The 26,237-nt window shown below is 48.1% G+C and overlaps 1 protein-coding gene across 5 annotated transcripts in view; it reads left to right on the top strand.

The window, feature by feature from the left end:
- ACSS2 (acyl-CoA synthetase short chain family member 2) overlaps positions 1 to 26,237 on the top strand; it is a 101,911-nt gene that overhangs the window by 45,703 nt on the left and 29,971 nt on the right. The window contains exon 1 of one of the 5 annotated variants that reach the window (XM_084645243.1): positions 19,544 to 19,674. The exons of the other annotated variants lie outside the window; for them this stretch is intronic. Coding sequence (XP_084501369.1) covers positions 19,616 to 19,674 — 59 coding nt within the window. The 5' untranslated portion in view covers positions 19,544 to 19,615. Of the gene's footprint in view, positions 1 to 19,543; positions 19,675 to 26,237 lie in introns of those variants that run through there. 5 annotated transcript variants of the gene reach the window in all.

The raw sequence follows: 26,237 nt of genomic DNA, 5'->3' as shown, positions 1-26,237 counted from the left end.
CAGTGGAGAGGGAAGGAGCGATCCCGTGTGACCTAATGGGCACTCGTGATACAGGGGGCGAGAGGGGCTCCCCCAAAGGGAATACTGGGCTCAATACAGTTGATATAGGAGGAAGATACAGAGGAAAATGTCAGTTTGTCAAATCAGCTAATTTAATAACAGAGGGTAATGGAGAAGTACTTTATCTTTCCACTTCTGCTGTCCTTACCCAAAGGAGAAAGTTTAAAAACTCCCAGAAAGAAAGAGGGTGAATGAGATTCCTGGCCCACCCACCAACGAGCTCAATCCCCAAGGTACAGACCCCCTGAGAAGAGCTGATGGAAAGCCAGGGATGCAGAATTCCCGTGGAAACTGCAGAAACAATCAATCTGTAGAAGTCTGTGTTCTCACTAGGAATAGGCACATATCTGTGGGTGACCTAGTTCTGTTTTTTTGGGCTTACAGTACTGTAGCAGCCAGAGTGTCCATTGATGGCTATACTGGTGTACCCAGTCACTGGGGAGGGCAGGACTGGGCTCAGCTTCCGAGTATATTGGTGGTGCAGCTCGTAGCTCAGGGAAAGCGGACATTACAACTAAATTGCTTAGGCTAACTCCTACCTCTGATGCCATCTTTCTTAGAGCACCAAGTGAGGAGAACTCTGGCCAGAGGGCAAGCCAAATATGTCTAACTTATTTGAGAACTGGAAACCCTTATGAAGGAATTCCTGCTCTCTGCATGACTCTCCTTTTGGAGGTGGTAGTTTGTATACCTGTTGTTTCTGTATACAACTCACTGTTGCTTCCACCTGTAACTTTGCTGGTTGGCTGTAGTGAATAACACTGTGGTAGATTAAATTGTTCATGGAAGATTCTTTTAAAAGTTGGGTGAACGTTCAAAAGAAGAAAATAACAAGTACAGTTTGAGCTACAGAATGAACCAATCTGCACCTTGAAGGCACATGCAGATGTGGGTAACTTTTTCTCTTGCTACCATGGTATTTTTCTATGGCAAGATAAATAGACATGAATCTCTTGTCTTCTGTCAGCATGGATTTATGCCAGGCTTTAAGTGATTAAACTCAGTTTCTATGACTGGCTGAAAGCTTGTCTAAATTACTATTTGTCCTCATTATTAAATTAACCTTGGAGAGAAAACAGATACAGATCTCTGAGATGAAATTATTCTGGGCAGACAAGACAGCCACAAGTAAGATACTTACTAAGATAGGTATGGCGTATGTACCACTATAGCTACAGCAATGTAATCTACTTAAATACTTGCTAATGTCATAGATATGCCTGCAAAATGAGCAGTGCATTTTAGTGCAATGGGTTTCTGTTGTGTATTAGAGGAAAAGAAAATATCTTCAGTAAATCCTCAGTGACACAGAGGAATGGCTACATCAGGATTTTTTGCTTCGCTTTCCCCCAAATGCTTCCCTTCCCGTGTTTTGGACGTCTCGGTGGGAGAATTTGTAGTTGCTGGTGGCAGTTATGTCACTAGCACTTAGCTAGCACCAGCAGAATGAAAATAATTCCATACTATAATACACATCAATTTCTCGCTGGTGCAGCCCAAAAGCCCAGTTATGCAAAATATAAAGCTGTTCTAACGACCCTCATCCTTTGCTGGGCATGGACAAATGAAGCATGGGTGAGACGGACCTGGGGAAGTAGAGAGGTGAGTATGGGGAGAGGCTGGAGCTTGGAAAGAGAGTGAAAATATCCAACAAAAGAAGGCTTTTGGAAAATACATTAACATTTCAATCTTGTACAAGTCATCTGTGTTTGTATACAAAGACTTTAATCCAGGAGCAGATAGTCAACACAGTCACTGATGGACAGGGCTTGAAAAATGCACATTACCCGCTCTTAGTCCTAGGAATAAGCTTGCTACTCTGGGCAAAAAATTGCTTGAGCCACTGTGTTCCTGATGCTTAAACTGTTCTCGCTGCGTCTGTGTGTAGTGTATTGTCAGTTCTGTGTAGGGGATGGTTTCCTGACTATAACTTACTACCAGGGCTGGTCAAATAGCAGAAAATAAAATTTCATAGGCTAATTTCACCAATACTATACTACTATACTTACTGAATAGTATTTGACTGATTATGGACCTGGTGAAATGCCTCAAAATGTTAGTCAAATCCATCCAGTAGTATATCTGAATCCTGCTCCACTAACCTGCATTACTACATCCTTTGGAGTTGTCAGACCTTCTCTTCTCTTCTTTCCGCTCCCCAGGTTTTTGCCTTTCACAGAACACGATACATCTCTTCCTGAGTTGTCTTCATCCTCTGCTTTTTTCCTTTCTCCTACCTTGTGTTGCATATTTTTCCCTTTGTTTTCCCCTAAATCTTTCTGACTACTTTTTTTCTGTTCTAACACCAGACCTTTCCAGCCTCCCCCATTCAGGCACCCCACCGATTTTGGAAACTTTACCAGACATGCAGTAGTCAGAGGACTAAACCTATTAGCCACAGAGGTATGGTCACCTCACCATTCGGGGACAGTGCATCAGTGAGACGGCATCTCTTGACCTCTCTGCCTGTTGAGAAAGGGGAGCGTGCTGGGATTCCTCCGAGGGCGCTGTCCCTGGACCCTGCTGTGGGGACTCCTTCTCTTATGTTATTTTGTCAGTGTTTGATAAACATCAAGTTCTCTTCCTCTGTCCTTCCCAACACCCTGCCCCCCTTCTTTCCTCCAACCTCCTGGTTTCTGTGTGGGTGCTAAATCTTTGCTACCTCACACCTCCCCCAGACTCCTGGTGGCTGCAAGGAGGGAGGAAGGGGGCTCTCCCCCCTCACATTTTGGGCTTCACTTCTGAGTTCCCTTCCCCTGAGAAGAGTTCCCACACCTGCCTCTGCAATTAGGAATGTTTGTAGGCTGCTGAAGAATGAAACTGACCTGATGCATGTCAACTTCAGGGCTGTCCAGCTGGATCTGAAAAGCAGCATTGTTAAACTAACAAGACTGGCTAGTTTTTGTTCATGCAGCTTGGGAAGCTCTGGGCAGTAGCAGGGGTTCTGGAGCAGTCTGTCTGCAGACTGGACATTGCATTGGTTTAACCTTTGTTCATGTTTGAAGGGTTATCTTTGTAATCATAAAGGCCAGAAATTTTTGTACAGAATCTAAGTTTTTATTTTAAAGGGTTGGCACTTGCCTGGGGAAGCTTCCTACATGTTCTGGGCAAGAGGTTTTTCAATCCTGCAGGTAAATGGCTCCAAAGCATGAAGAGGACAGAAATAAAATCCTCTTTAGGAGATTCTCAACACTTTCATTTGTTTACATAATAGACCTTGAAGTCTTGATTAACTTCTAACAGGATGTACCTGCTGTTTGAAGCCATTGAGATGGGCCACCGTACAGAAAAAGTAACACAAACACCGGAGAAACCATCATTTGTGTAGTATACAGTACTAAAGAGAGAACCTTGAGTTACACAATCTTTTGGAACATGTCTTAAGCTGCACCTGGTACTTATTGCACAGATTCCCAGGATTTGAGGAAAAATTACAGACACTCTGGTAAATCAATCCTTTTAATTTCACTCCCCTATAGAAGAACTGCCTTTTCTGTGCAATATTTGTTCCAACCGGTGCTGATTTGGGACAATCATGTACTCAAAGTCATCAGTTAAAATGTCTCGCACAGATAACTAGCTCAAGAATTTCTTCCTGATTTTTTTTTCTTTTGGTGTATCTTCTGCCCATTGGACTCTCTGTGCTACACATCCCTCTTTCCTTTTCCAAGGATTGTGTCACTTGTCCAGTAGTGCTTTTTGTGAGCTGGAAAAAACAAAAACCTTAATCACAGTTTTATAACTGCCTAGCATTGCTGCAGCAAGTTTCTCAGGTTCACTAACCTCTAGTCTAATGGGATTGCTAATCTGTCGGCCTTCCGGAGAGACACTGTCTACCCCTACCTGCTGCAAGGCAAGGAAAGCGCATGGGTGATGCACAGATCAGTTGCTATTCAAGGTTTAATGTGAGGCTCATGCCTAGTTAAGGACACTCTTGCAGATACATTCCCTGCTCTTTAGCTCTTTGGGGGGCACAGCTGGTAAATTAGTTTGTCACCTGCTGAATCTAACAAGATCATATGGATAAGAAGTTAAAACTGTTATTGCTAACAAACACTGGCAGAGATATTAAACCTCATGAAGCCACTCTCTGAGAGATCCACGTCAGACTTATCTGGGGGGCAGATTATCCCACATCTGCTATGGCAGGGTATTTACACCTTTCTCTAAAGCAGTCATATCAGACCTCAGTGGTTCAGGAGCCAAATTAGCCATTAACATTGCCCAAAAGAGACACAGCAGTGTCAATTCATTGCTTCATTTACTGTCATGCTCTGTGTTCAGTCACAGTGTGTTTTAATATCCTGTACTGCCAAGAGCCACATTAAAAAAGCCACTGACAACTCAAGAGCCTGAGACTGCTCTAAAGCATCTGGTGCTGGCCACTGTCAGAGACAGGGCACTGAGCTGTAGCCCTCGGGTCTGATCCAGTCTGTCTGTTCCCATGTTTCTGTGTCACTAATTTAGAATGAACTCTGTGGGTTAGAACTTGACCCCCTGGCTTCCAGATGGAGAAAAGTACTGTCAGGGTTCCCTCCCCACTCTGAACTCTGGGGTACAGATGTGGGGACCTGCATGAAAGACCCCCTAAGCTTATTTCTACCAGCTTAGGTTAAAAACTTACCCAAGGCACAAATCCTTCCTTGTCCTTGGATGAGTAGTGCTGCTACCACCAAGTGAGTTAGACAAAGATTCAGGAAAAGGACCACTTGGAGTTCCTGTTTCCCCAAAATATTCCCCCAAGCCCCTTCACCCCCTTTTCTGGGGAGGCTTGAGAATAATCTACGAACCAGATAGGTAAACAAGGTGAGCACAGACCAGACCCTTGGGTTTTTCAGACACTAAAAACCAATCAGATTCTTAAAAACAGAACTTTATTATAAAGGAAAAAAAAGTAAAAGAAGCACCTCTGTAAAATCAGGATGGAAGGTAATTTTATAGGGTAATAAGATTTAAAACAGAGGATTCCCCTCTAGGCAAAAAAGAAAAAAAAAACAGGGCTAAACCTCCCTCTTAGTACAGGGAAAATTCACAAGCTAAAACAAAAGATAAACTAACACATTCTCTTGCTATACTTACAATTTGTAATCTTAGAGGCTTATTTCAGGTTTGGTTTTAGGAGAGGGTTTTTTTTTCCTGCCCTATCCCTCTCTTTGTCCCGAGAGAGCAACAATGAAGCACACAACAAAAAAACCTCCCTCCACAGACTGCAGATTCCCTCCACAGATTTGAAAGGATAATCTTCTCTTATTGGTCCTTTTGGTCATGTGCCAACCAGGTTATTTGAGCTTCTTAACCCCTCACAGGAAAAGGAGGGATTTTTTGCTACTCTTTAGCTATATGGTTATGACAAGTACAAACACGTATGTGCAAGATTTGGACCGACAGATTGTGCTGGAGAATGTCGGGAACTGTGCTCTCAAACCAGCAAGAGAGCCGGTGGGGTTAAAGTCATGTACAATAGGAACACTGTGCGACTGCTATCTATAACCACACTTACATGTTGGCTTGGCAGAATGTGACTTTCAGGTTTTATAATTGTGCTGGATAATATCCAGGTTTATTTTTAAGCATTTTTTAAGATTTTTATCTATTTAAAATTTTCACTGTGGGGTCAGACAATTATTCAAGGACCATACACATTGGGGTTCGAAAGGTTAACGCTTTATAAACTGTTAAAACACAAATGGTCGGCGTTCCATGTCAAATATACAAAGTGTGGCAAATTGCCGGCACTACTATGACTGGTCTCACGCTTCCTCTTCTTGGGTGGAGGTTCAGGGCACCGTTTCTCGCCCCTGTACTGGGGTATTAACGGCCCCACTAGTGTCCTAGAGGAGGGGAGTGGAGAGGGAGGGACCCGGGCCCACCCTCTACTCTGGGTCCCAGCCCAGGGGCCCTAGGGATAGCAGTAAAATGCTTGAACTAGCGGTTCCTTCCCCTGGGCTACTTCCCTCTCCTGCCCTTGAGCTTGTGGGGCTTCCTGCCCTCTCTCTCTCTGCACAAACCAGGTGTCCCTTTACCTAGGGTCTTGGTCTTCTTAGCCCACCGCAGCACTTCTCCAAACTCTCCTCTGCTTCCCTCCAAACTGCTCTCTGCTCCAACACCAATCCACTCTGCTTCAACTCCTCCTCTTGTCTGATTGAAGCAGGGGGGTTTTATCATGTGACTGGCTTCAGGTGCTTTAATTAATTTATAGCAAATTTTCTTTCCTCTACAGGGAATAAGGCTCCCTTCTAACACTCTCCTGCTGTCCTCTGGCCATTCTATATCAGATATCCCCCCCTCCCCGCCTTGCTCAACTCCATGGGGTTGGGCTACTTGGGAGGAGAGGCAGTGCTGTCATGATAGGCCATCAGCATTGCCGTGTTGGCTTCCGGCCCGATGCTGTACCCGGAAATGGACGGGCTGCAGGGATAGGAACCACCTAGTCACTCTTGCATTCTTCTCCTTGTTTCTGTGCATCCACTGGAGTGGGGCGTGGCCTGTCATGAGGGTAAACCACCACCCCAGTAGATAGTAGCGGAGAGTCTCCATAGCCCATTTTACCGCTAAACATTCCTTTTCAACAACGGCGTACTCTTGTTCCCTGGGGAGGAGTTTCCGGCTGAGGTACAAGATCAGGTGTTCCTCCTCCCCTACCATCTGCGAAAGGACTGCTCCTAGCCCTACCTCCGAGGCATCTGTTTGTAGGATGAATTCCTTCTCGAAGTCTGGGGCTATAAGTACTGGATGGCAGCAAAGGGCTGTCCTTAAATCTGCAAATACTCTTTCTGCTGCATCAGTCCACTTTACTATCTCGAGGCCTCCAGCCTTTATCAAATCAAATCAAATCAAGGGTCTATGGCCCTGCTCTTGTGGCGAAATGAGGGATGAATCTCCGATAGTAGGATACTATCCCTAGAAATGCTCTGACCAGCTTTTTGTGGACTAGTTGAGGCCAACCTTGTATTGCCTCCACTTTATTCCATTGGGGTTTCACCAAACCTCTCCCTACTACATACCCGAGGTATCTGGCCTCAGCTAGTCCTATCTTGCACTTGAGAGGGTTGGCAGCGAAGCCGGCCTTCCGCAGGGCTTCTAGCACCACTTCTACTTTTCCTAGGTGCGTTTCCCAGTCAGGGCTATGGATGACTATGTCGTCTAGATAGGCAGCGGCATACTTAGCATGGGGTCGCAGCAATTTGTCCATAAGTCCTTGGAATGTTGCAGGGGCCCCATGGAGTCCGAAAGGGAGGACAGTGTATTGGAACAGGCCATCAGGTGTAGAGAAGGCAGTCTTTTCCTTGGCATTCTTGGCCAGGGGAATTTGCCTATATCGTTTGGTCAGGTCCAGGGTGGTTAGGTATCGGGCCTTGCCTAACTGATCAACTAGCTCATCAATGCGTGGTATCGGATAGGCATTGAATTGGGATACTTCATTCAACTTCCGGAAGTCGTTGCAAAACCTCAGGGTGCCGTCAGGCTTGGGGACTAGGACGATAGGGCTGGACCATTGGCTGTGGGATTCTTCAATAACCCCGAGTTCCAGCATCTTCTTCACTTCTGTCTTAATTTCTTCCCTTTTGTCTTCCAGTACGGTCTTATTGTCACCCTTACTCCGGGCCTGGTGACAATATGATGTTGGACCAGTGTCATATGGCCCGGCTGTGTACAGAACGTGTCCTGGTTCCATTGGATCGTATCAATGACCTCTGTTCATTGTTCTGGAGTTAACTCAGGAGATATCTTCACCTGCCCCTGTGGGTCGTCTGTCTGGGGTGGAGCTCCCCAAATGACCAGGCACGTCTCTTGGTCACGCCAGGGCTTCAGGAAGTTGATGTGGTAGGTTTGCTCTGGCCTTTGGCGGTCTGGTTGTCTGACCTTATAGTCCACCTCCCCAATGGCTTCCACTATCTCATATGGTCCATGCCAGCTGGCCAGGAGTTCGCTTTCGGCTGTCGGCACTAGCACCATCACCCGTTCCCCCGGCTGAAATCTCCGTACTTTCGCCCAATGGTTGTAATATGTCCGCTGGGCCTCTTGTGCTTTTTCCAAATGTTCTCATACTATAGGAGTTACTAGAGTTATTCGCTCTCTCATCTGTGTCACGTGCTCAATGACATTCTTTTCTGAGTTGGGTTGTTCTTACCAGTCTTCCTTGGCAATATCTAATATTCTGCGTGGGTGGTGTCTGTATAGTAGTTCAAAGGGAGAGAAACCAGTGGACGCCTGGGGGACTTCCCGTATAGTAAACATTGGATATGGTAGAAGGGTATCCCAGTCTTTTCTGTCCTGAGCTACCACCTTCTGGATCATACTTTTAAGGGTACAATTAAACCACTCAACCAGTCCATCTGTTTGTGGATGGTAGACTGAGTTCCATATGGCCTGGATGCGGAGTAGGGTACATAAGTCTTTCATTAATTTTGACATGAAAGGGGTTCCTTGGTCTGTCAGGATCTCCTTAGGGATGCCCACTCTGGGAAAAACCTGGAGTAGTTCTTTTGCTATTGCCTTGGATGTGGGGTTTCTTAAAGGAATGGCTTCTGGATACCGCGTGGCGTAGTCAAGGATGACTAGTACATTTCGGTGGCCCCATGCCGATCTTTCCAGTGGGCCCACTATGTCCATGGCTATCCTCTCGAAAGGGACTTTAATAATAGGCAAAGGTACTAATGGGGCCCGCAAATGAGGTAAGGGCTATGCAACTGGCATTCAGGGCGGGAGGCACAATAGCGCTAGACCTCTGCACGTATTCCTGGCCAATAAAACCTTCTTAGGACTCTATCCAGTGTCTTGTGTACTCCTAGATGTCCCCCAAATAGACGACTGTGAGCTAACTCTAGTACTGCCCTTGTGTGTTTCCGTGGGACTAAGAGTTGCTCTACTTCTTCCCCTTGTATTTGCGCTGTCCTGTACAACAGATCGCGTTTGAGCACATAATATGGCTTTGGGCCTTTGGTCTTTCCTTCCACGGGTACGCCATTTACTTCCACTACCTCCTCCCTTACATTTGCATATAGCGGATCATTGGCTTGGTCCTGCCCGAAATTCTCACGTGCAGTACCAATCTGACCTAATTCCAGGGGGCCTGTTTCTACTCCGCCCCCTGGGTTGCCCCTACTTGGGCTGGGAACCCCCTCCGAGTCCTCACTGGTCTGAATTATCTCCTGGCCTGCTGAACGGGTTCACCTACCAACAAGGGAGGTTTTCTAGTTCTCTGCTAGAATCCTGGTCCCCAATCTTTTATCTGCCTTCCTTTCCTTTCCTGCCTAGACTTTTGGGGTTTTCCGGGTGAGGAGAATAATTCTGGGGCAAATTCAGCAAACACTGGGGTGAGGCTATCTGTAGGTGCCTCCGTCTCAACCCGGGGGTTGCTATCCTCCCCTGGCTCTATTGGGGGGAGTAAGCTCTCAAATCTGGGGAAGTCCCTACCAATTAAGACAGGGTAGGGGAGCCGGGGACCACCCCTCCAGTCACCCTGGTAGTATTCCCCTGGATCTCAATCCGCACCGGGATTGTGGGGTAAAAATTTACAGGGCCATGAACGCATGTTACCCCTGTGTTTTTGGCCCAGGTTAGTTGGTCTTGCCCCACCAACTTCCCAGAGACCAGAGTGACAGCACTCCTGGAATCTATTAATGCTATGGTCTCAATACCATTCATTTTTACTGATCTTGTATACCAATGCGAGGTCATTGTGACCCCTACCAAGCTGATTAGGCCACATTGCTCTCAGTGATCCCCCAGATTACATCACATAGGCTCTTCTTTGTTGGGTCATTGGGCTGCTATATGCCCCAATTCCCCACACTCGTAACACCACCCCCTTATTCCGGTTGCCGCCCTCTTCCTGGGGCTATTTGGCTAGCCCCCCCCAGTCCTCTCTTCCCAAACCCCCAGGTCCCTTCTTGGCCTCAGGCCATTCCTCGGTATCTTTCCTCCCAGTTATGATTCTCCTGGAGTTCTCGACAATCAGGGGCCTTGGGTTTGGGACTGACTTCCTGGTTTGCCGTGTCTCACTCCCTGGGGTCTGGAACAGTTCTCAGGCTGCCAGCTGTCTTTCCACGAGGGAGACCAACTCATCATAGGTGGAGGGGTCATTCTGGCCAACCCAAGCCTGGAGGTAGCCCCCTCATATACCAGTCCAGTACCAGGAGCTCCAGCATCTTCTCAGAGCTGAGGGCCTCAGGGCACAGCCATTTCCGGGTCAGATGGATCAGGTCAAACAATTGCGATCAGGGTGTCTTGTCCTCTGTATACTGCCACTCATGGAACCTCTGGGCTTGCAACACTGTCGTTACTCCGGATCTGGCCAGGATCTCTGCCTTCAGCTGGGGGTAATCTGCTGCAGTCTCCACGGCCATATCGTAGTAGAACTTCTGCGCCTCCCCACACAGGAGCAGGGCGAGGATACCAGACCACTGATCTCGGGACCAGGCCTCCTGCAGGGCTGCTCTTTCAAAAGCCAGGAGGTATGCCTCCACATCATCCTCCCGTGTCATTTCTGTAGGCAGTGGCTGGCCCATCTAGTCTGGGTCCCATCGCAGTTACGGTTCAGCTCCATAAGGGCCTTCATCTGGTTTACCAGCTCTTGCAGCAGGGCTCGGTCCTGGGCAGCCTGACTCATCAACGGACGATTAGTCTCCTGCTTCATCCGAGTCACCTCCTGTTGGGTGGGTGCTTGTACCCGGGTAGCCTCCTGCTGGGCTGCAGTGGCCTGTATTAGGGCCTTGACCACATCATCTATCTTAGGGACGGGAGGGTTTTGGCTAACCCTGGTTTAAGTCCCCAGCACGTAGATCCCACTTCTGACATTATGTGTGGCAAATTGCCGGCACTACTATGATGGGTCTCACGCTTTCTCTTCTTGGATGGGGGTTCAGGGCACCGTTTCTCGCCCCTGTACTGGGGTATTAACTGCCCCACTAGTGTCCTAGAGGAGGGGAGTGGAGAGGGAGGGACCCGGGCCCACCCTCTACTCTGGGTCCCAGCCCAGGGGCCCTAGGGATAGCAGTAAAATGCTTGAACTAGCGGTTCCTTTCCCTGGGCTACTTCCCTCTCCTGCCCTTGCGCTTCTGGGGCTTCTTGCTCTCCCTCTGCACAAACCAGGTGTCCCTTTACCTAGGGTCTTGGTCTTCTTAGCCCACCGCAGCACTTCTCCAAACTCTCCTCTGCTTCCCTCCAAACTGCTCTCTGCTCCAACACCAATCCACTCTGCTTCAACTCCTCCTCTTGTCTGATTGAAGCAGGGGGGTTTTATCATGTGACTGGCTTCAGGGGCTTTAATGAATTTATAGCAAACTTTCTTCCCTCTACAGGGAATAAGGCTCCCTTCTAACACTCTCCTGCTGTCCTCTGGCCATGCTATATCACAAAAGTAAATATCCTTAAGTCAATTAAACATACTGTTGCTATTCCTTTGCTTGTACATTCGTGACAAGCCTAATTCAAAAGTCATAATCACTTGATTTTGACTAATCCAAGGAGCATTTTTCTTATATTACAAGTGTCTTGTAAGGTATCAAATGAAAGCTGGTAACACACTGGTAATTAATATCATTGTGAAAGCATGTATATTAATGCTGTATGAAGAATTATGAATACTTACTGATAAGCTTTAAAATTTGTAACCAAAGAGAGGGAGAAACAGATTTTCTTCCAGATAGGAGGGAAGGTAGTTATCTCCGGTAATGGCTGTGAGTGTCCAGTGATGAGCTGCACAATGCAGAGAAGCACTCTTCCAAAGGGTTTGGGGACTAGGGTGTATCCAGAGTCTGTATCCGCAAAAAGAAAAGGAGTACTTGTGGCACCTTAGAGACTAACCAATTTATTTTTTAGGGTGTATCCAGTGTCTCCTGTGAGGCTAGGAGAGCTGGCAGAATTCTAAGGCGTTTTGGATGCCTGGCTGACAAACTGGGGTTACAGGTAGCACTGCAAATCTGCGTATATCCACGGACCATGTTTGTGAATCGGATGCAGGTACAAATTTTGTATCCATGCAGGGCTCTAGTTACAGGGAGCTTTCATCAGATTAACACTAACAAATCTGTTTTGCTAAGGCAGAGAGGTAACAAGGTCACCTATAGTTCTGGATGGCCCTGAGAAAGCGTCACAATTGTAGACCTGCCCTGAAGACACGCTTTTGGGAATGAAATACATTGTTTAAAAAAGGCTTAGCATTAAGGTGTTTTCTCTAAACAGCACTTACTGGGTATCAACCAATAGGCACAACATACGTTCTCTAGGCCGGGTGTAGTTACTGGTTAGACTAGCAGCGTTGTGTAACCCAAAGTTATGGATGGGGGAGACAGAAACTTCCTCTGGCCTATATTTATATAGCAGTCAATGATGAATAACTGTTTATGACTACCCAACAGTTTGCAAGTGTTTGTATTTGATATAAACGTTCTTTACCTGAAACTCTGTTTTTTGCTTGGTGAAATACAAAGGTGTAACTGGAAGGATTTCTGTAAGGGGTGCTAATGGGGCCTTAGAGAAGGTAGGATTAACTGAGCCTCCCTACTGTCCAGTGTGAAACTAAGCCCATGCAAAACACTTGTCTGCTCTGCTTCGTTAATGTGCATATGCTGGCTGCTAGCCACAGTGGTGTGTGTTGAGTGAATGCATAGTTAGTAATTGAGCCCCATCCACTGGGGAAAGAATTTCTGTGGTGACTTCATCAGTGGTGTCCAGGCAGAGTCTACAGTCCAGTGAAATCTGGTACTTGTGGAGAATTTTATTGCATAGCTCCCCAAACAAGATGAAATAATTCAGCCAATCTAGATATTCACTAGACAAATCTATGCATTCTGGAGCAGCGTCCAACTCCGGCTGGGTGAATTCTGGGCTGTAGGAGCAACATGGAGTGCAGAGCAGTGTTTGGACTGGAAAGAACAAGTGTAATTTGCTTAAAAGCTCCTGGCAGTTTCTCAAGTTCTGGAAGGCTGTAAAGGCTCAGAATTTCCTGCCTTGCTTTAATTAGACTGAATGGCCAAAAGGCATCATATTAATGCAAAGCTGAATCTGATACAGGAGGGTGAGAGCTGCCCGCTTGGTTTTTCTGTGTATGGACAGGTTCTGTTTGCTGCTTATGACTGTAGGTTGCATTTTAACATTAGTAAAGTGTTACTCGTAAAGGTAGTGCCAAGGATCTTTGCAGGTGATAGAAACCCTTTCAGGCTTAAAGGTACATGACCAAGACATTAAAAAAAAAAATCCTTACCTAGGTTAATCCCGTGGGGTTCTGCATGGGTTTGGGCATGGATCTCTGCGGATCCGATTACAGAGTTGGGGCTGAAATTTTAAAAATCAAATGTGCATTTTCATTTAATAATATTGACAGATAATTCATCCAGCACGGTGGTTGCAGCCAGCGGCAGTGACACCAGAAGTCCAGTTAGAATTGCACTTAGGTTTTAGATGCATTGTGAGGTTTGTGCTGTGAAGCTCTGTTCCTCTCCTTCAGACATTTAGCTTGCTTGGCAGAATGGAATGGGCACTGGGAGTGGGAGGCAGTGGGGGCCTAGTGGATAACCCACCAGACTCGGACTCTGGAGATCCAGATCCAGTCTCAGCTCTGCTACTGTCCTTCTGGGCAAATCACTTCACCTCTGCCTCAGTTTCCCCATCGTTAAACTGGGCCTAATGATATGGCCCTCCTTTGTAAAGCACTTTGAGATCTACTGATGAAATGCACTGTGTAAGAGTAGTGTGTTCATATTGGTGTCTCTTATCCTCTGTTTGTACTAACTTCATATAAACTTGGAAATACCATTTTCCTGCCCTGTGTTCAGGGTGAGCTGGACCTTTGCCCGTTCTGTCTCTGCAGGCGCTTTTCCTTTCCTTCTGTGAGTGCAGTCCTGTGCTTTACCCCACTTCTGGACTGGATTGACCAGGCGACAGCCCCCCGGGTTACCAGCTGTATCACCACAGTTGCTAACAGGAGTCTCTTTGGGAGCTTGTGATGGGTCTGAAATCTCAGTGACTTGGGACAGCTTCAGACATGTCTGAGCTAAACGTAGCCTTTCATTGCCAAGGGAAGTAGGCCCCACCTGACCCAGGCCTCCCACAACATTGGGGCTCGGCAAGATGGTCTAACTGTACAGCTTCAGCCTGGCGCCTGGTCTGTGTGTCCCTCAGCTCATAGGCAGCCTTCTGTCCTATTCAAAGTCTGCGCTGCAACGCTTGAACCTGGTCAACCTGCAGTTCACAGGTGGGGCCAGCCAGAGCCTTGGTCAGGAATGTGGTGGGGCTACTGTTAAAGGAGCTGACACCTATATTGGGGTTAACTGTCTGCCTTCCTGCAACCCTCCGGAGCCCACCAGGACCGAGTTAACCCTTAATGGTCCATAGAGCCACCACCCACTCAGAATCGAACAAATGGAGGTTCATACAACACTCCAAATAATAGAGCTCTCACATTCTTCACACTTCTTACCCACAGGTAAAGGGGCCTCGTCTGTATTACTGTGCAGCCCATGTTGGTGGGCCAGGAATAGCTCCTGGCTAGGAACCCCAGCACTTTGGGCTGGACTTCTCCTTAGGTTGCTGCCTCTGAACCTCACTCGTGGCATTCCCCTTCTCTGTTTTTTCCACCTCTGGCTAGTAAATTTAGTCCTCTTGGGAATTTTGGTTAAATCGTCCAAGGCCTCTTCCAACAAGACTACGATGGGCTATGTTATGAGCCTTAACAGTCAGTCATGTTCTCCTAATCTCGTCACGGAGGTTGAGTGTCTGTCTGAGCAGCACTGAGCTAGCAGGGCCAGCAGGCAAAGGGTTAAGATACTAAACAGAGCTCCAGGTGTTTGCACATAATCTAAATGATATGATCTGTTCAAATGCCAGCCCAGCCGGTATCACTCCCCGCCCACATCACCAACCAATTAGCCATCCCAACCGTCAAACAGAGGAAAATAAAGTACCCCACTAGCCCCACGTTCCAGGGGATTGATGGGCCTTGCAGCTCTTCCAGGTGCTATACAAGGAGTGTTCTGGACCAGAGGGGACTGTCATATCCAAAGCTGAGGGTGCCTTGCAGAAAACATCCTGCTGCCAGTGCCAGTCCCCTCCCAACCCAGGGGGCTGAACGCTTGGGTGCCTCAGGAGATCATTTCTCAATGCTGTGCTGGTTGTGCCAAGGCCGCCGCCGCCTACACAGACAATTCTTGTGCAACCACTTCATTTTGGAAGCAGTCTCCTAGGCCTGATCTACGCGGTGAGGCTGCACCAATGGCAGTAAACTGGCTTCTGAGGCCTGGTGTGCACACAGACCTGCCCTGTTTAACTAACACCGTGTTTTAGATTGACTTTTAGTTAAACAGCTGCAAGTCTGTGTGTAGAGTGTGCCTGACTCTACTTGGTGAAATCCATGCGACTCCCTTGTGTGGAAAGTTTCGCTGGTTTGAGCGCCCACACAAGGGGATTGCCTGGACTTGAAGGGGGTTCAGAGCCAGTGCAGGTAAAGCAGTGTCTTTTTGTGTGTAGTCCAGGCTGAGCCTGGCTGCGGTGCGTTCTGCTGTTCTGCTTGCACTAACGCTCCAACAGGAAAAGCGTTGCCAAATTTGTCAAAACTTCTAGGAACTACTTCCGTGCCAAACCTCCCTACAAACTGTGATGTTCAAATCAACTTCCGCTCCCCCCAAACAGAAACCTCTGTGTTCGTTATCACGAGGAAAGAAGATGTCAGGCTGACTGCTGGGAGTGGGCAGAAACAGGCCTTTTGGCAAGACTCCGAATGAAGAGTACTCCCTTCATTTGTCACTGTAGAAAGCCAGAGCACCTCAGAAGTCTGCTTAAATAACTGGTGTGTATTGGGTTGGGGAGAGGCAGGAGATGTGGAACCTCAGCATTAGTAGATGAGGAAGGGGGAAAATCTCCCCATTAGGAGAGGGCTCGTATTAGATCTTGTCCCTAACTAATTTGAGACCTGTCCTTGAGTTTAGCAGACAGTAATCCGCTACAGTAAGTTCCATTCCTTTGTGCAGTCTATGAGAGAGCTTCTGCATCAAACGGAGTGGCTGTCTCCCATGACGTGTATTAAACACCCACTTTAATCTGATCTGTTTCTGGTTACTCTTTGTATGGCCTCTAGGGCTTCCATCCAGGCTTAATGTTTTGTGCTAATCCCCATTTTCTGTGGGACCATTTTTTAGGACTCACTCCACCCACAGAAAAGTCTGTCTGTTCTGCATCAATACTGAACAATAGGCCAGTGTTTCTCTGTTGCGCTTGCCAGGGAAAATAACCTTCTCCCTTTATCTATTGGTTGTTCATTTCATCATAATCTTAAATGATCCCTATTAATGCATTTTGCAGAGGATTTTAGCTGAATGTTTCAGCCCATCTTCTTAGGTTATGATTAGGAATGTGGGCCCATTAGAGACACAAGTTTTTCCCAGACTCTAGCATTACTGTTACATTGGCTACTCCTGCATCTCTCATCCATCTTGGCTGGGGAAATCATGTCTCAAGCAGCTTCATTTGGTATTTCAAGTAATTAAATTGTAGCTCTGTATAGGGGGTTGATAAAAGCCTTTCTGATCCCCCTGGGTTGGATACTATCCCTCAGAGCATTATAGACTGGTTAGGGGTATATCACAAGGGCTACAACCTGGTCTCCAGCAGATTAGCGGTTGATTCCAGCTTGTCCCCTCTGCTTGTGCCTGTGTTCAGGGAAAGGGCTACTGAGAGAGCGGAGGGATGACCACCTGAACACTCCCAGGTCCAGGCACTGGCTTGGTCCCTAGGCTACGGAGCATTTTCCAGTTACCACATTTAGACTTGATTATAAAATTTCTGTGGTGCCAACCAAACCTTCCTGAAGGTTCCCATGTCTGCACTGTTGAGTCATGCCTCAGGCCAGGAGCTGGCTTTCTGGCTTCCCATGTGAGCTTTCTGTTGTGCAGTTGTGTACCTCAGGCCTCTTTCAGCATTTCCTGTCCAAAGGCTGCGTACTTCCCTCTTGCATTTATAACTGGGTTGCGTTTTCCTTCTCTCGTGCCTTCCTTCTCTCGTGCCAGCTAAAGGGACGCTGTCAGTACAGTCAGAAAAGGTTCCCCTCCCCGCCCCCATAGGACAGTTTGTCTCAGATTTCCCAGCTACTTCATGCTGAGCATTTGACAGGATTGGGTATATGATCAGAGTGACAGTTTCCCTGCAGAATTGGTCACTTTCTTGTGCTGTCACCCAGTGCAAGGGAGTGAAAAACGTGCTACAAATCATATCTTCCTGTATTGTAAAACCCCACGGTTGGCAGAGGGCCTAGATTTCAATTTAGCGGCAGTGTCTAAACCTCATGGCTTTGAGGCTAACTTGTCATTTTCCACCCTAGCTTTGTTTTCCAGCTGGCCAGAATAACAGCCTTCGTGACTGCCCAGAGCATTCAGGCAAGATTTATTTTCAGCTGTTGGCCCATTGGATTTGTAACTCCATCCACACAAAGTGTGTGTGTATCCAACCTTGTCACACAACCTGGGAACAGGACTTCCCTGTCCCTCATTCCCTGGTAGCTAGAGAACACCCCTTCCAAGGGGTCCTTCCTCCCATGGGAGCTCGCCCTTCCTTCTCCACACCCTCCTGAAATCGCTTCCTCCCTTGTCCCCAGCCACCAATGTAATGGTGTCTCCCTAGGAGTTCACATATGGGCCTCCCTCATATAGGGTGGGGAGCAGGCAGAAGGCCACAGAGCTGGCCCTGGCTGGGCCTCTGCCTCTAGCTCATCGGTTCTCAACCTGCGGGCCTCATGCAGCCCAATTAGCACACAGCTGTGGCCCAGCTCAGTTCAGCTGTGTGCTAAAGGCCACGGGGGCTCCGGGTCCTGGCTCCTCGTGGCGGGCTCCAGGACCCGGGCTGCTGGCTGCTGCCGGGGCCCACCTTGCGGGCTCAGGGTCCGGGCTGCCACCCAACCCCACACAGCAGGGTCCAGGGTTGCAGCGGGATGCCGGCTGCTGCACAGCCCTGCACGGAGGGGTCCAGGGTCAGGGTCAGGGTCTCTGGCCCCACACCTGGCTCTCCGCACTTGGCCCCACTCTGTGGAGTGGTCTGTGGCTGGAGAGCGCTGGGCACAGGGGTTTGTGGGGAGCGTTAGGTGGGGGGCACTGTGGTTCTCTGCCTGCAGCCCAGGTAACACTTTGCGGCCTACAATGATAAGTAGGTTGCTCTAGCTGGTGTGTGCCCTCCCCCTGGTACTGTTGGCCAAAGAGAGATGGGGGAGATGCTTTCAAAGGCTCAGTCTGGCTGCTCTACCCTTACGTTGGCTTCCTGCTGGGCTCTGTCTGGGCCCCCAAACATGGCTATGCCTCGGGCTGCTGCACCTCCCTTGGGAGACTGACTGTCCCAAAAGCCTGGCAGATCTCCCTATCAGGAACCTGTTCCTTTGCTCAGCTTCATCTTGTTACTCCTCATCCTTCCCCCACCCAGCCTGAGCAACCCCTCTCTCCTTACACCTGCTTATCAGTGACATCTCCCTCAGACCTGATCCCTGCTGATAAAAGCCATGGCTGCTTGTGGAGTATAAACACTGGGCTGGGGCTGTCTTTAACCATTGCTCAAGCAGGTTTCACAAACAGTAGCTTACAAGGTAATCTAAGGGCTTGTCTACACTGACACTTTACAGCACGGCAACTTTCTCGCTCAGGGGTGTGAAAAAACACCCCCCCCCCGAGCGCTGCAAGTTTCAGCTCTGTAAAGTGCCAGTGTAGACCGTGCACCAGTGCTGGGAGATGGGTGGTATGCCACGACTACCGCTTTAACCTTGCCAGTGAAGGCGCGCCCTAAGGTGCACTGAGATGTTGACCTTTATTCCTGTGACTTATTTTGGGGTAGGTTCCTGGCTTCCCCTCTCCTGGTGTGAGCTGCCGATGCTAGGTGAGGCAGTAGTCCCCATGCTCTTCTGCACACACCACCTTTCCTCACATCCCGGGGACCCCTCCAGACGCCTCACCAGCGCGTTTGTCACCCCGCCAGTTGGTGCAGACGAAGCCAGCACTCCATGACTGAAGAATGCTGCAGTGGAGGTGGCTGTGGAGAAGGGGCTCTGTGCTTGCCCTGTGCTGGAGGGAGAATGGGTGTCGAATGCTAACTGCTTTGCGGCCTTCGTTGCCCGCGTGCCGTATTCAAGAGCTCTGTTAAACCAATCAGACCTGGGGCTCTGGGGCTGGGATGCTGCGTGAGTCAAATAACAGAGGTCCTTGGCTCCTCCAGCTCTAGGACTCTGCAGCAGATTAAAAAACCTCAGCTAATCAAACCAGCCCCTGCCCCATAATGAGATCTCCCAGGCTTCTACGGATCATCTTTTTATAATAGATCCTTCTTTAATCCCTCACTAAGGGATGGCTTTTCCCCACCTCTCCCTGGGATGGCAGCCATTCCTGTGTACCTCTTGCTCCCTGCTGGCCACAACTCATCCACCAGAGTGGTCCCATACTGCTTTATTGATACCTCAGCCTTTAACTCCTCCTCTGCTTCACTCCTCTTGCGGCATACTTCCGGGAGTGGCTGCTGTGCTGCAGCTGCTCAGAACCTGGCGGCCGGTTTGCTGAATTGGGTTAGCTGCCGGGAGTGCATTGCAGGCATGCTCTGGAGAGCTCGCCGGCTCCCTCCTCCCCTAAAACATAGTGTGCTGAGAAGGAGGTAAGAGCCCTTTGGAGTTTGGCACCCGCTTCTTTGTCTCCCTTCTAATGCACCAATATGTTATTTGACACCTGCTGATGTGCTCTGGCTAATGGTTCCTGGGGGTGGCTATCTGGGGGCCGCTAGATGGGGATCTTCACTAGAAGGCCCTTGACTCTCATTTTCCTTTTTGGAAACCTGAGTTCAGAGCATAGTTCAAAGCTGATGTGCTCCCTGAGGCAGCTGCCTGAGCGTCTCCCAGGGCAGTCTTTTGTGTGTGTGTTCCAGGGACATGAGTATCTTTAGTTTGGTCAGTCACTAACTTTGTAGTGTAGAGTGAATCAATCATTGAAACTGAATTCTGCAGGGGCTCTGTAGGCAGACAGTGTGTGTGTGTGTGTGAGAGAGAGAGAGAGAGCGCACTGCCCTCTTGGCCAACACACCCAGACTGTAACAGGGACCTCCAGAGCTAAAAGCATGACCTGACCTGTTACAGCTTGAGCTAAAGAACTGTGCCTCTGTAGCTAGGGGCTGTAATGGTTCGTATCCTCTGTGGATCAGGCACAGAGGGGCCCTGTAACACACACCATTGGGTTACATATGCACATGCAGCATGGGAATTCCTAAACCATGGGATCGGAAGCCCTGTGTTACTAGCTATGACTCTCTCAAGGGCTTGAAAGTGTTAAATCTTCATGCTGTGATCCATGTGGTGTCATAAAATTATGAAGTAACAGTTAAATGCCAGGATTCAAACTGTGCTGTGGTTTGGAAAAGTGTCCGGTCCAAATGGCATTTCATAGCTGTATTTAATTTAGTAAAGTATTTCAAGGAGCTTTTGTTTCTCCTTTGTAACAATTTTGAAAATTGGTTCTTGACTTATAGTTTTAAAGAAGACGCTGTTGGTATTTGTGCAACCTTTTGTGTAGAGATGGACCCATACCAAACCAACAGCCCTAACATTATGGGGAAGGTATTCTTGACGTTTAAATTTTGCACCTCAAACCCATCACAAGGCCTGAGGCTCTCATTCTCGAGGCAAGTGAAACCCTATTAAACACTGAGCAGATGAAGCTAATTCTTATCAAAGGATTTAAAAAAAAAAACAAACCCCAAAAGAAGCAGAAGTGCATGCTGAGGCTTTGATCCTGCCCAGTCTTTATTCTTCACCCCCCAGTGTTTCACTTGTTGTACCATGCACTCATTAAAAAAATAAATAACTTTAAAATTACAAGGCCGAGTGCTGTGTCTTGGGAAGTCAGAGTGATCCACACATTAGGAAAATGCTTCTCGGTGCACAGTGGCCAGTAGCTGCTCTGCTCCTGGGGGACTGGGTGAATTTTCTGTGGGATTAAGAGTGACAATTCGACATACTGGCCCCACAGCAAAGGGAACTTGTACATTCCATGCAGTCGCTATGTGTGGGGGATGCGTTCTAGTGGGACTCTAATACGTACAGCGAGGCAAGGTATTCGGAGGCAAAGGTGAGGGTAGTTCACACTGGAAGGCATCTCTCTTTTCTTTTTTTTTTCTTTTTTTAAAATGAGATTACAGGTTGATAAAGGTACTAGTGTTGAAGTAAAATACTTAGACTTCTACAAGGCATTTGACTTGGTACCATGTGACATTTTGATTAAGAAAATTATAAAGATATAAAATTAACCTGGCACACACAACGTGGATTAAAAGCTGATGAAGTGATTGGTCTCAAAATATAATTGTAAATTGGGAATCATCATTGAATGGGTGTATTTCTAGTGGGCTGCCGCAGGAATTGGTTTTGGCCCTCTGCTATTTAACATGTTTATGAGTGATCTGGAAGTAAACATAAAATTATCACTGATAAAGTTTGCAAGTGAAACACAGATTGGGGGAGTGGTAAACTTGTCACTGATAGAGCAATTTGGATCATTTGGTAAGCTGGGCTCAAGCAAACAGTATGTGTTTTAATATGGCTAAATGTGTACATCTAGGAACAAAGAATGTAGATCATACTTAGACAATGGGGGGCTCTATTCTGTTAAGCAGCAACTCAAAATGATTTGGGGGTTGTGATGGATGATAGCTGAACGCTGCTGTGACCAAAAGGGCTAATGCAATCCTTCGCTGCTTAAACAGGGGAATCTCAAGCAGGAGCAGAGAAGTTATTTTACCTCTATTTGGCACTTGTGTGACTGCTGCTGTAATCCTGTGTTCCATTTAGTGTCCACATTTCAAGAAGGTGTTGATAAATTGGAGAGGGTTTAGAGAAGAGCCACAAGAATGCGTAAAGGATTAGAAAACATATCTTATAATGGTAGATTCAGAGCTCAGTCTATTTAGCTTAACGAAGAGAAGGTTAACAAGTGACTTGATCACAGTCTGCAAGTACCTACATGAGGAACAAATATTTAATACTGGGCTTGTCAAGGTTCCTTCCCCACTCTGAACTCTAGGGTACAGATGTGGGGACCTGCATAAAAACTGCCTAAGCTTACTTTTACCAGCTTAGGTTAAAACTTCCCCAAGGTACAAACTATTTTACCTTTTGCCCTTGGACTTTCGCTGTGTGACGAAGTGGGACTGTTCTTAATGGTTCCTCTGAATAGTGTGGGGTGCCTCAGTTTTCCCTATGCAGTTCGTAAGTATCTAGGTGATGGGATAAGGGTGTATGATCATTGCAGAGCCCTAGAGGGCAGGTGTGTGCAGGGGTCTGGACACAGAGAATGGCCAACACCCTGTTTCCTGGCAACTGATGGCCTGGCCCTTCCCCCCTGCGAGGTGAGAGCTAAAGGGTTGGAGAACAAAGGAATCAGGTGACCTCCTGGCCCGGAAAAGGAACAACGCCCAGAGGAGGAGGGGCTGGAGAGATTTTCAGTTTGGGGCTGGCTGGGACATGGAGTGAAGTGCAGACGTGGTTGTCTGGCTCACTGGCCCCAAAATGGACCCAGCTGAGGGGTCCGATTCTCTGCACCTACAAGCTCTGTGTTAGACCATGTTCCTGTCGTCTAATAAACCTCTGTTTTACTGGCTGGCTGAGAGTCACGTCTGACTGCGAAGTTGGGGTGCAGGACCCTCTGGCTTCCCCAGGAGCCCCGCCTGAGCGGACTCGCTGTGGGAAGCACACGGAGGGGCAGAGGATGCTGAATGCTCTGAGTTCAGACCCAGGAAGGTGGAATTTGTGTGAGCTTTGTGTCCTGAAGACAGGCTGCTCGCAGAAAGGAGACTTCCCCAGAGTCCTGACTGGCTTTATGGGGAGCAGTTCCAGAGCATCACCCAGGGACTCCGTGACACGCTGCCACCACCAAACGTCTAACCAGTTTTATTTTATTAGGAAAGAGCCTGTTTGGAAACGTCTTTCCCCCCAAAATCCTCACCAAAACCTTGCACCCCCCTTCCTGGGGAAGGTTTGATAAATATCCTCACCAATTTGCATAGGTGACCACAGACCCAAACCCTTGGATCTTAAGAACAATGAAAAAGCATTGAGTTTCTTAAAAGAAGAATTTTAATAGAAGAAAAAGTAAAAAGAATCACCTCTGTAAAATCAGGATGGTAAATACCTTACAGGGTAATTAGATTCAAAATGTAGAGAATCCCTCTAGGCAAAACCTTAAGTTACAAAAAGACACAAAGACAGGAATAGCCATTCCATTCAGCACAGCTTATTTTCTCAGCCATTTAAACAAACAGAATCTAACGCATATCTAACTAGATTATTTATTAAGTTCTAAGACTCCATTCCTGTTCTGTCCCCGGCAAAAGCATCAGACAGACAGACAGACAGACCCAGACTCTTTGTTTCTCCCCCACTCCAGCTTTGAAAGTCTCTTGTCTCCTCATAGGTCATTGTGGTCAGGTGCCAGCAAGGTTATCCTAGCTTCTTAACCCTTTACAGGTGAAAGTGTTTTTCCTCTGGCCAGAAGGGATTTTAAAGTGTTTACACTTCCCTTTATGACAGGGCTCTTCAGTCTAGCAGAGAAAGGTCTAACCCGACCCAGTGTCTGGAAGTTGAAGGTAGACAAATTCAGACTGGAAATAGGCTGTAAAATTTTAACAGTGAGGGTAATTAACTCTTGGAACAAGGGTTGCTGTGGATTCTCCATGGTGGGCAATTTTTAAATGAAGATGGGCTGTTTTTCTAACAGATCTGCTCTAGGAATGATTGTTGGGAAGGTCTCTGGTTTGTGTTGTACAGGAGAGGTCAGGTTAGGTGATCCTAATGGTCCCTCCTGGCCTTGGCATCTCTGGATCTGTTTCCCAGTTCTGGCTCTGTAGCTGCCTGCCAGGATTGCAGTCTCCACACTGCTCTGACCCTCTGCAGAGTGCAGGGTGGGAAGTGTAATCTGTTCTCATTGGCTGCTGCATCATGGTGTAGTGATCGGCTCATCTTACCCCAGCAGACACCACCCTCGCCTGAAACAAATGGGCTTCTTTGGAGTTTGTTGCCAGGGAGGGAGCGTGTAGGGGGCTGCTGATGTAATAATGTGTTAATGGCACAGGAAATAAATGCAACCAAGTAACACTTGAGGCAGGAAGCCAAGCCATCCTGGAACAATCCCAGTGAGCACTGAAGTTCAGTAACTATTGAGGGAGGATCCTAGGGCTTTACTCGCTTGCTGAGCCTCCCATCCCCTTGTGGGGTGACTGTTGTACATACTCCCTGATAGGCAGCATGTGGCATACTTTACCCCAGACAGCTTGGGGCAGGGGAGCAGACGCGCTGCTTGCTGTGTCCTTGGCTAAAGCAAACCTGCCCTGCTGGCCAGGACAGAATTCTGCTGGCACTGGAGCATGCTGTGCTGTATGTCAGAGCACCCAGCTGCACCTGTGGTCGGGACACGCTCCCTCCTCATGCAACTTGCCCCCCTGTGGGATTCATCTGCTGCGTGTTTCTACTAGTGCTCTTCTGAGGGCTGTGTCTAGGTCATGCCCTGTTGCTTGAGTGTAAGTGGAAGAAGCAACTCCCCTTCTCTGTTCTCATTCAGAGAGTCACATTCAGTAGAGGGCTGGATTCAACTTAGTCACTGAGAAACTCCCTGGCAGAATCAAGAATGGAATTCTGGGGCCAAGTTCTTACCTGGTCTAAGCCAGTGCAATCCGTCAAGTCAGCTGAGTTGCATCAGCTTTACCCCAGCTCTGAAGAGTTCTCGAGTCTCTCTTGACCCTGAAATCCTGTCTACACAAGGGTCACACTCAAATTGCCTAGTTCAAATTACCTGTGTTGGCAATGATGACAACGCTATGCAAGTGGGCTGCCATCTGCTGCCACGGTTAAACCTCCTGTCATCTAAGCTCGCTCAAAGTGGGTCTACACAAGGGTTCCCAGCGTTGCTCGTAGCAGCAGAGCTGAACTGGTCTTAGCAATGGTGGGAAGTGTCTGAAAATTGCCTCTAGTGTTGACAGGGCCCAAGCCTCCTGTGCTAATGATTAGCTCACTTCCCACCCTTCATTTTACTCTCTCCTTCTTGCCGGAGGCCATGCTGGCACCTGTGATCAAGATGGAAATCCATTTTCAGTTGCCATTGATTGAAAGATCTGTTGCCTGTCGCACACCTGTGTGCAGATGAGTGTAGTGCTTGGGCAGCATGTATGCATATACGCACACTTCTGTGGGCACAGCTGTCCTTTCATGTCTAGATGTGGGTGTCCAGGGAGCAGGCTGAGCTAGGGCTCAGCTGCTACCTCTGTAGGCTGTAGATTTTCAGATGCTTTAAACTGCTGGGTCTGTGCTCCCAAGTTAGAATATTCTTTGCTGCACCACAACCGTGCAAGCATTGTTGTTTGGGCAGTGTCCGTCAGGGGAGAGTTCCAGGAGGGCTCTGCTTCCCTGAGCAGGGGGCAGCATGCAGGTATGGTTCTGCCTTCTCCCCAGAGGCACCACTTGTGCTGTCCGGAGCCATGTAGGGTCCATCCTGGATGCAGGTGAGAAGGAGCCGGAGACTCGTGATTCTGGAAAGATAACTGAAGCTTGTGTGCTGGCAGGATCTGGTAGAGAACTGCTCAGTGCTGTCTCATTGGAAGGGGCCAAGGTTGTATATTCCTTTCCATTGGCGCTAACTCCGGTCAGTGGGGTGGGAAGTCTGCTGGCTGGTATTGTTTGCATCCCCCATGTTAACCCTTTGACTAACCATGAGCCACGCCCCGTGCACTTCACTGGGGTGGCTGCAGCATGTTATCAAATTAAAAACAAATCCCTTGGTGTCTTGCTGTCTTGCCCAGTATGGCAGCAAGCACTTCTCTGGGATGCGGCATTTTGCACTTCTTCTCTCTCTGAGTGACCGCTCTCAGCTTTCATCCCATCATGACACATTCTGAGCCTCTGAATGTGTGCCTTGTCTGTGGCAGGGAGCATTCACATTAGTCAGTGCAGACCCAGTGGGGGCTACAGACAGGGCACTGCAGTGTAGGCGAGCCTTTTAAAAGTCTTTGGGTGCTTCTCCGCATTACCCCAGCAGGCAGGGAACTGGGAAAGAGGGGAGCCTTCCCTGTCCTACTCCGCTCTTTCATTTTGCAGCTGTCCTGGCTGTGGCCGAGTCACCAGTGGTGACACTGGCCTGGATTTCCAGGAGTCCATGTGTGCATGCCCCACTGGGGTGAGCATG

Source organism: Lepidochelys olivacea (genome assembly GCF_965140295.1).
Source record: "Lepidochelys olivacea isolate rLepOli2 genome assembly, chromosome: 13".
Lineage (NCBI taxonomy): Eukaryota > Metazoa > Chordata > Testudines > Cheloniidae > Lepidochelys > Lepidochelys olivacea.
The sequence above is the reverse complement of the archived record's forward strand: the minus strand, read 5'-3'. Positions and strand labels throughout refer to the sequence as shown.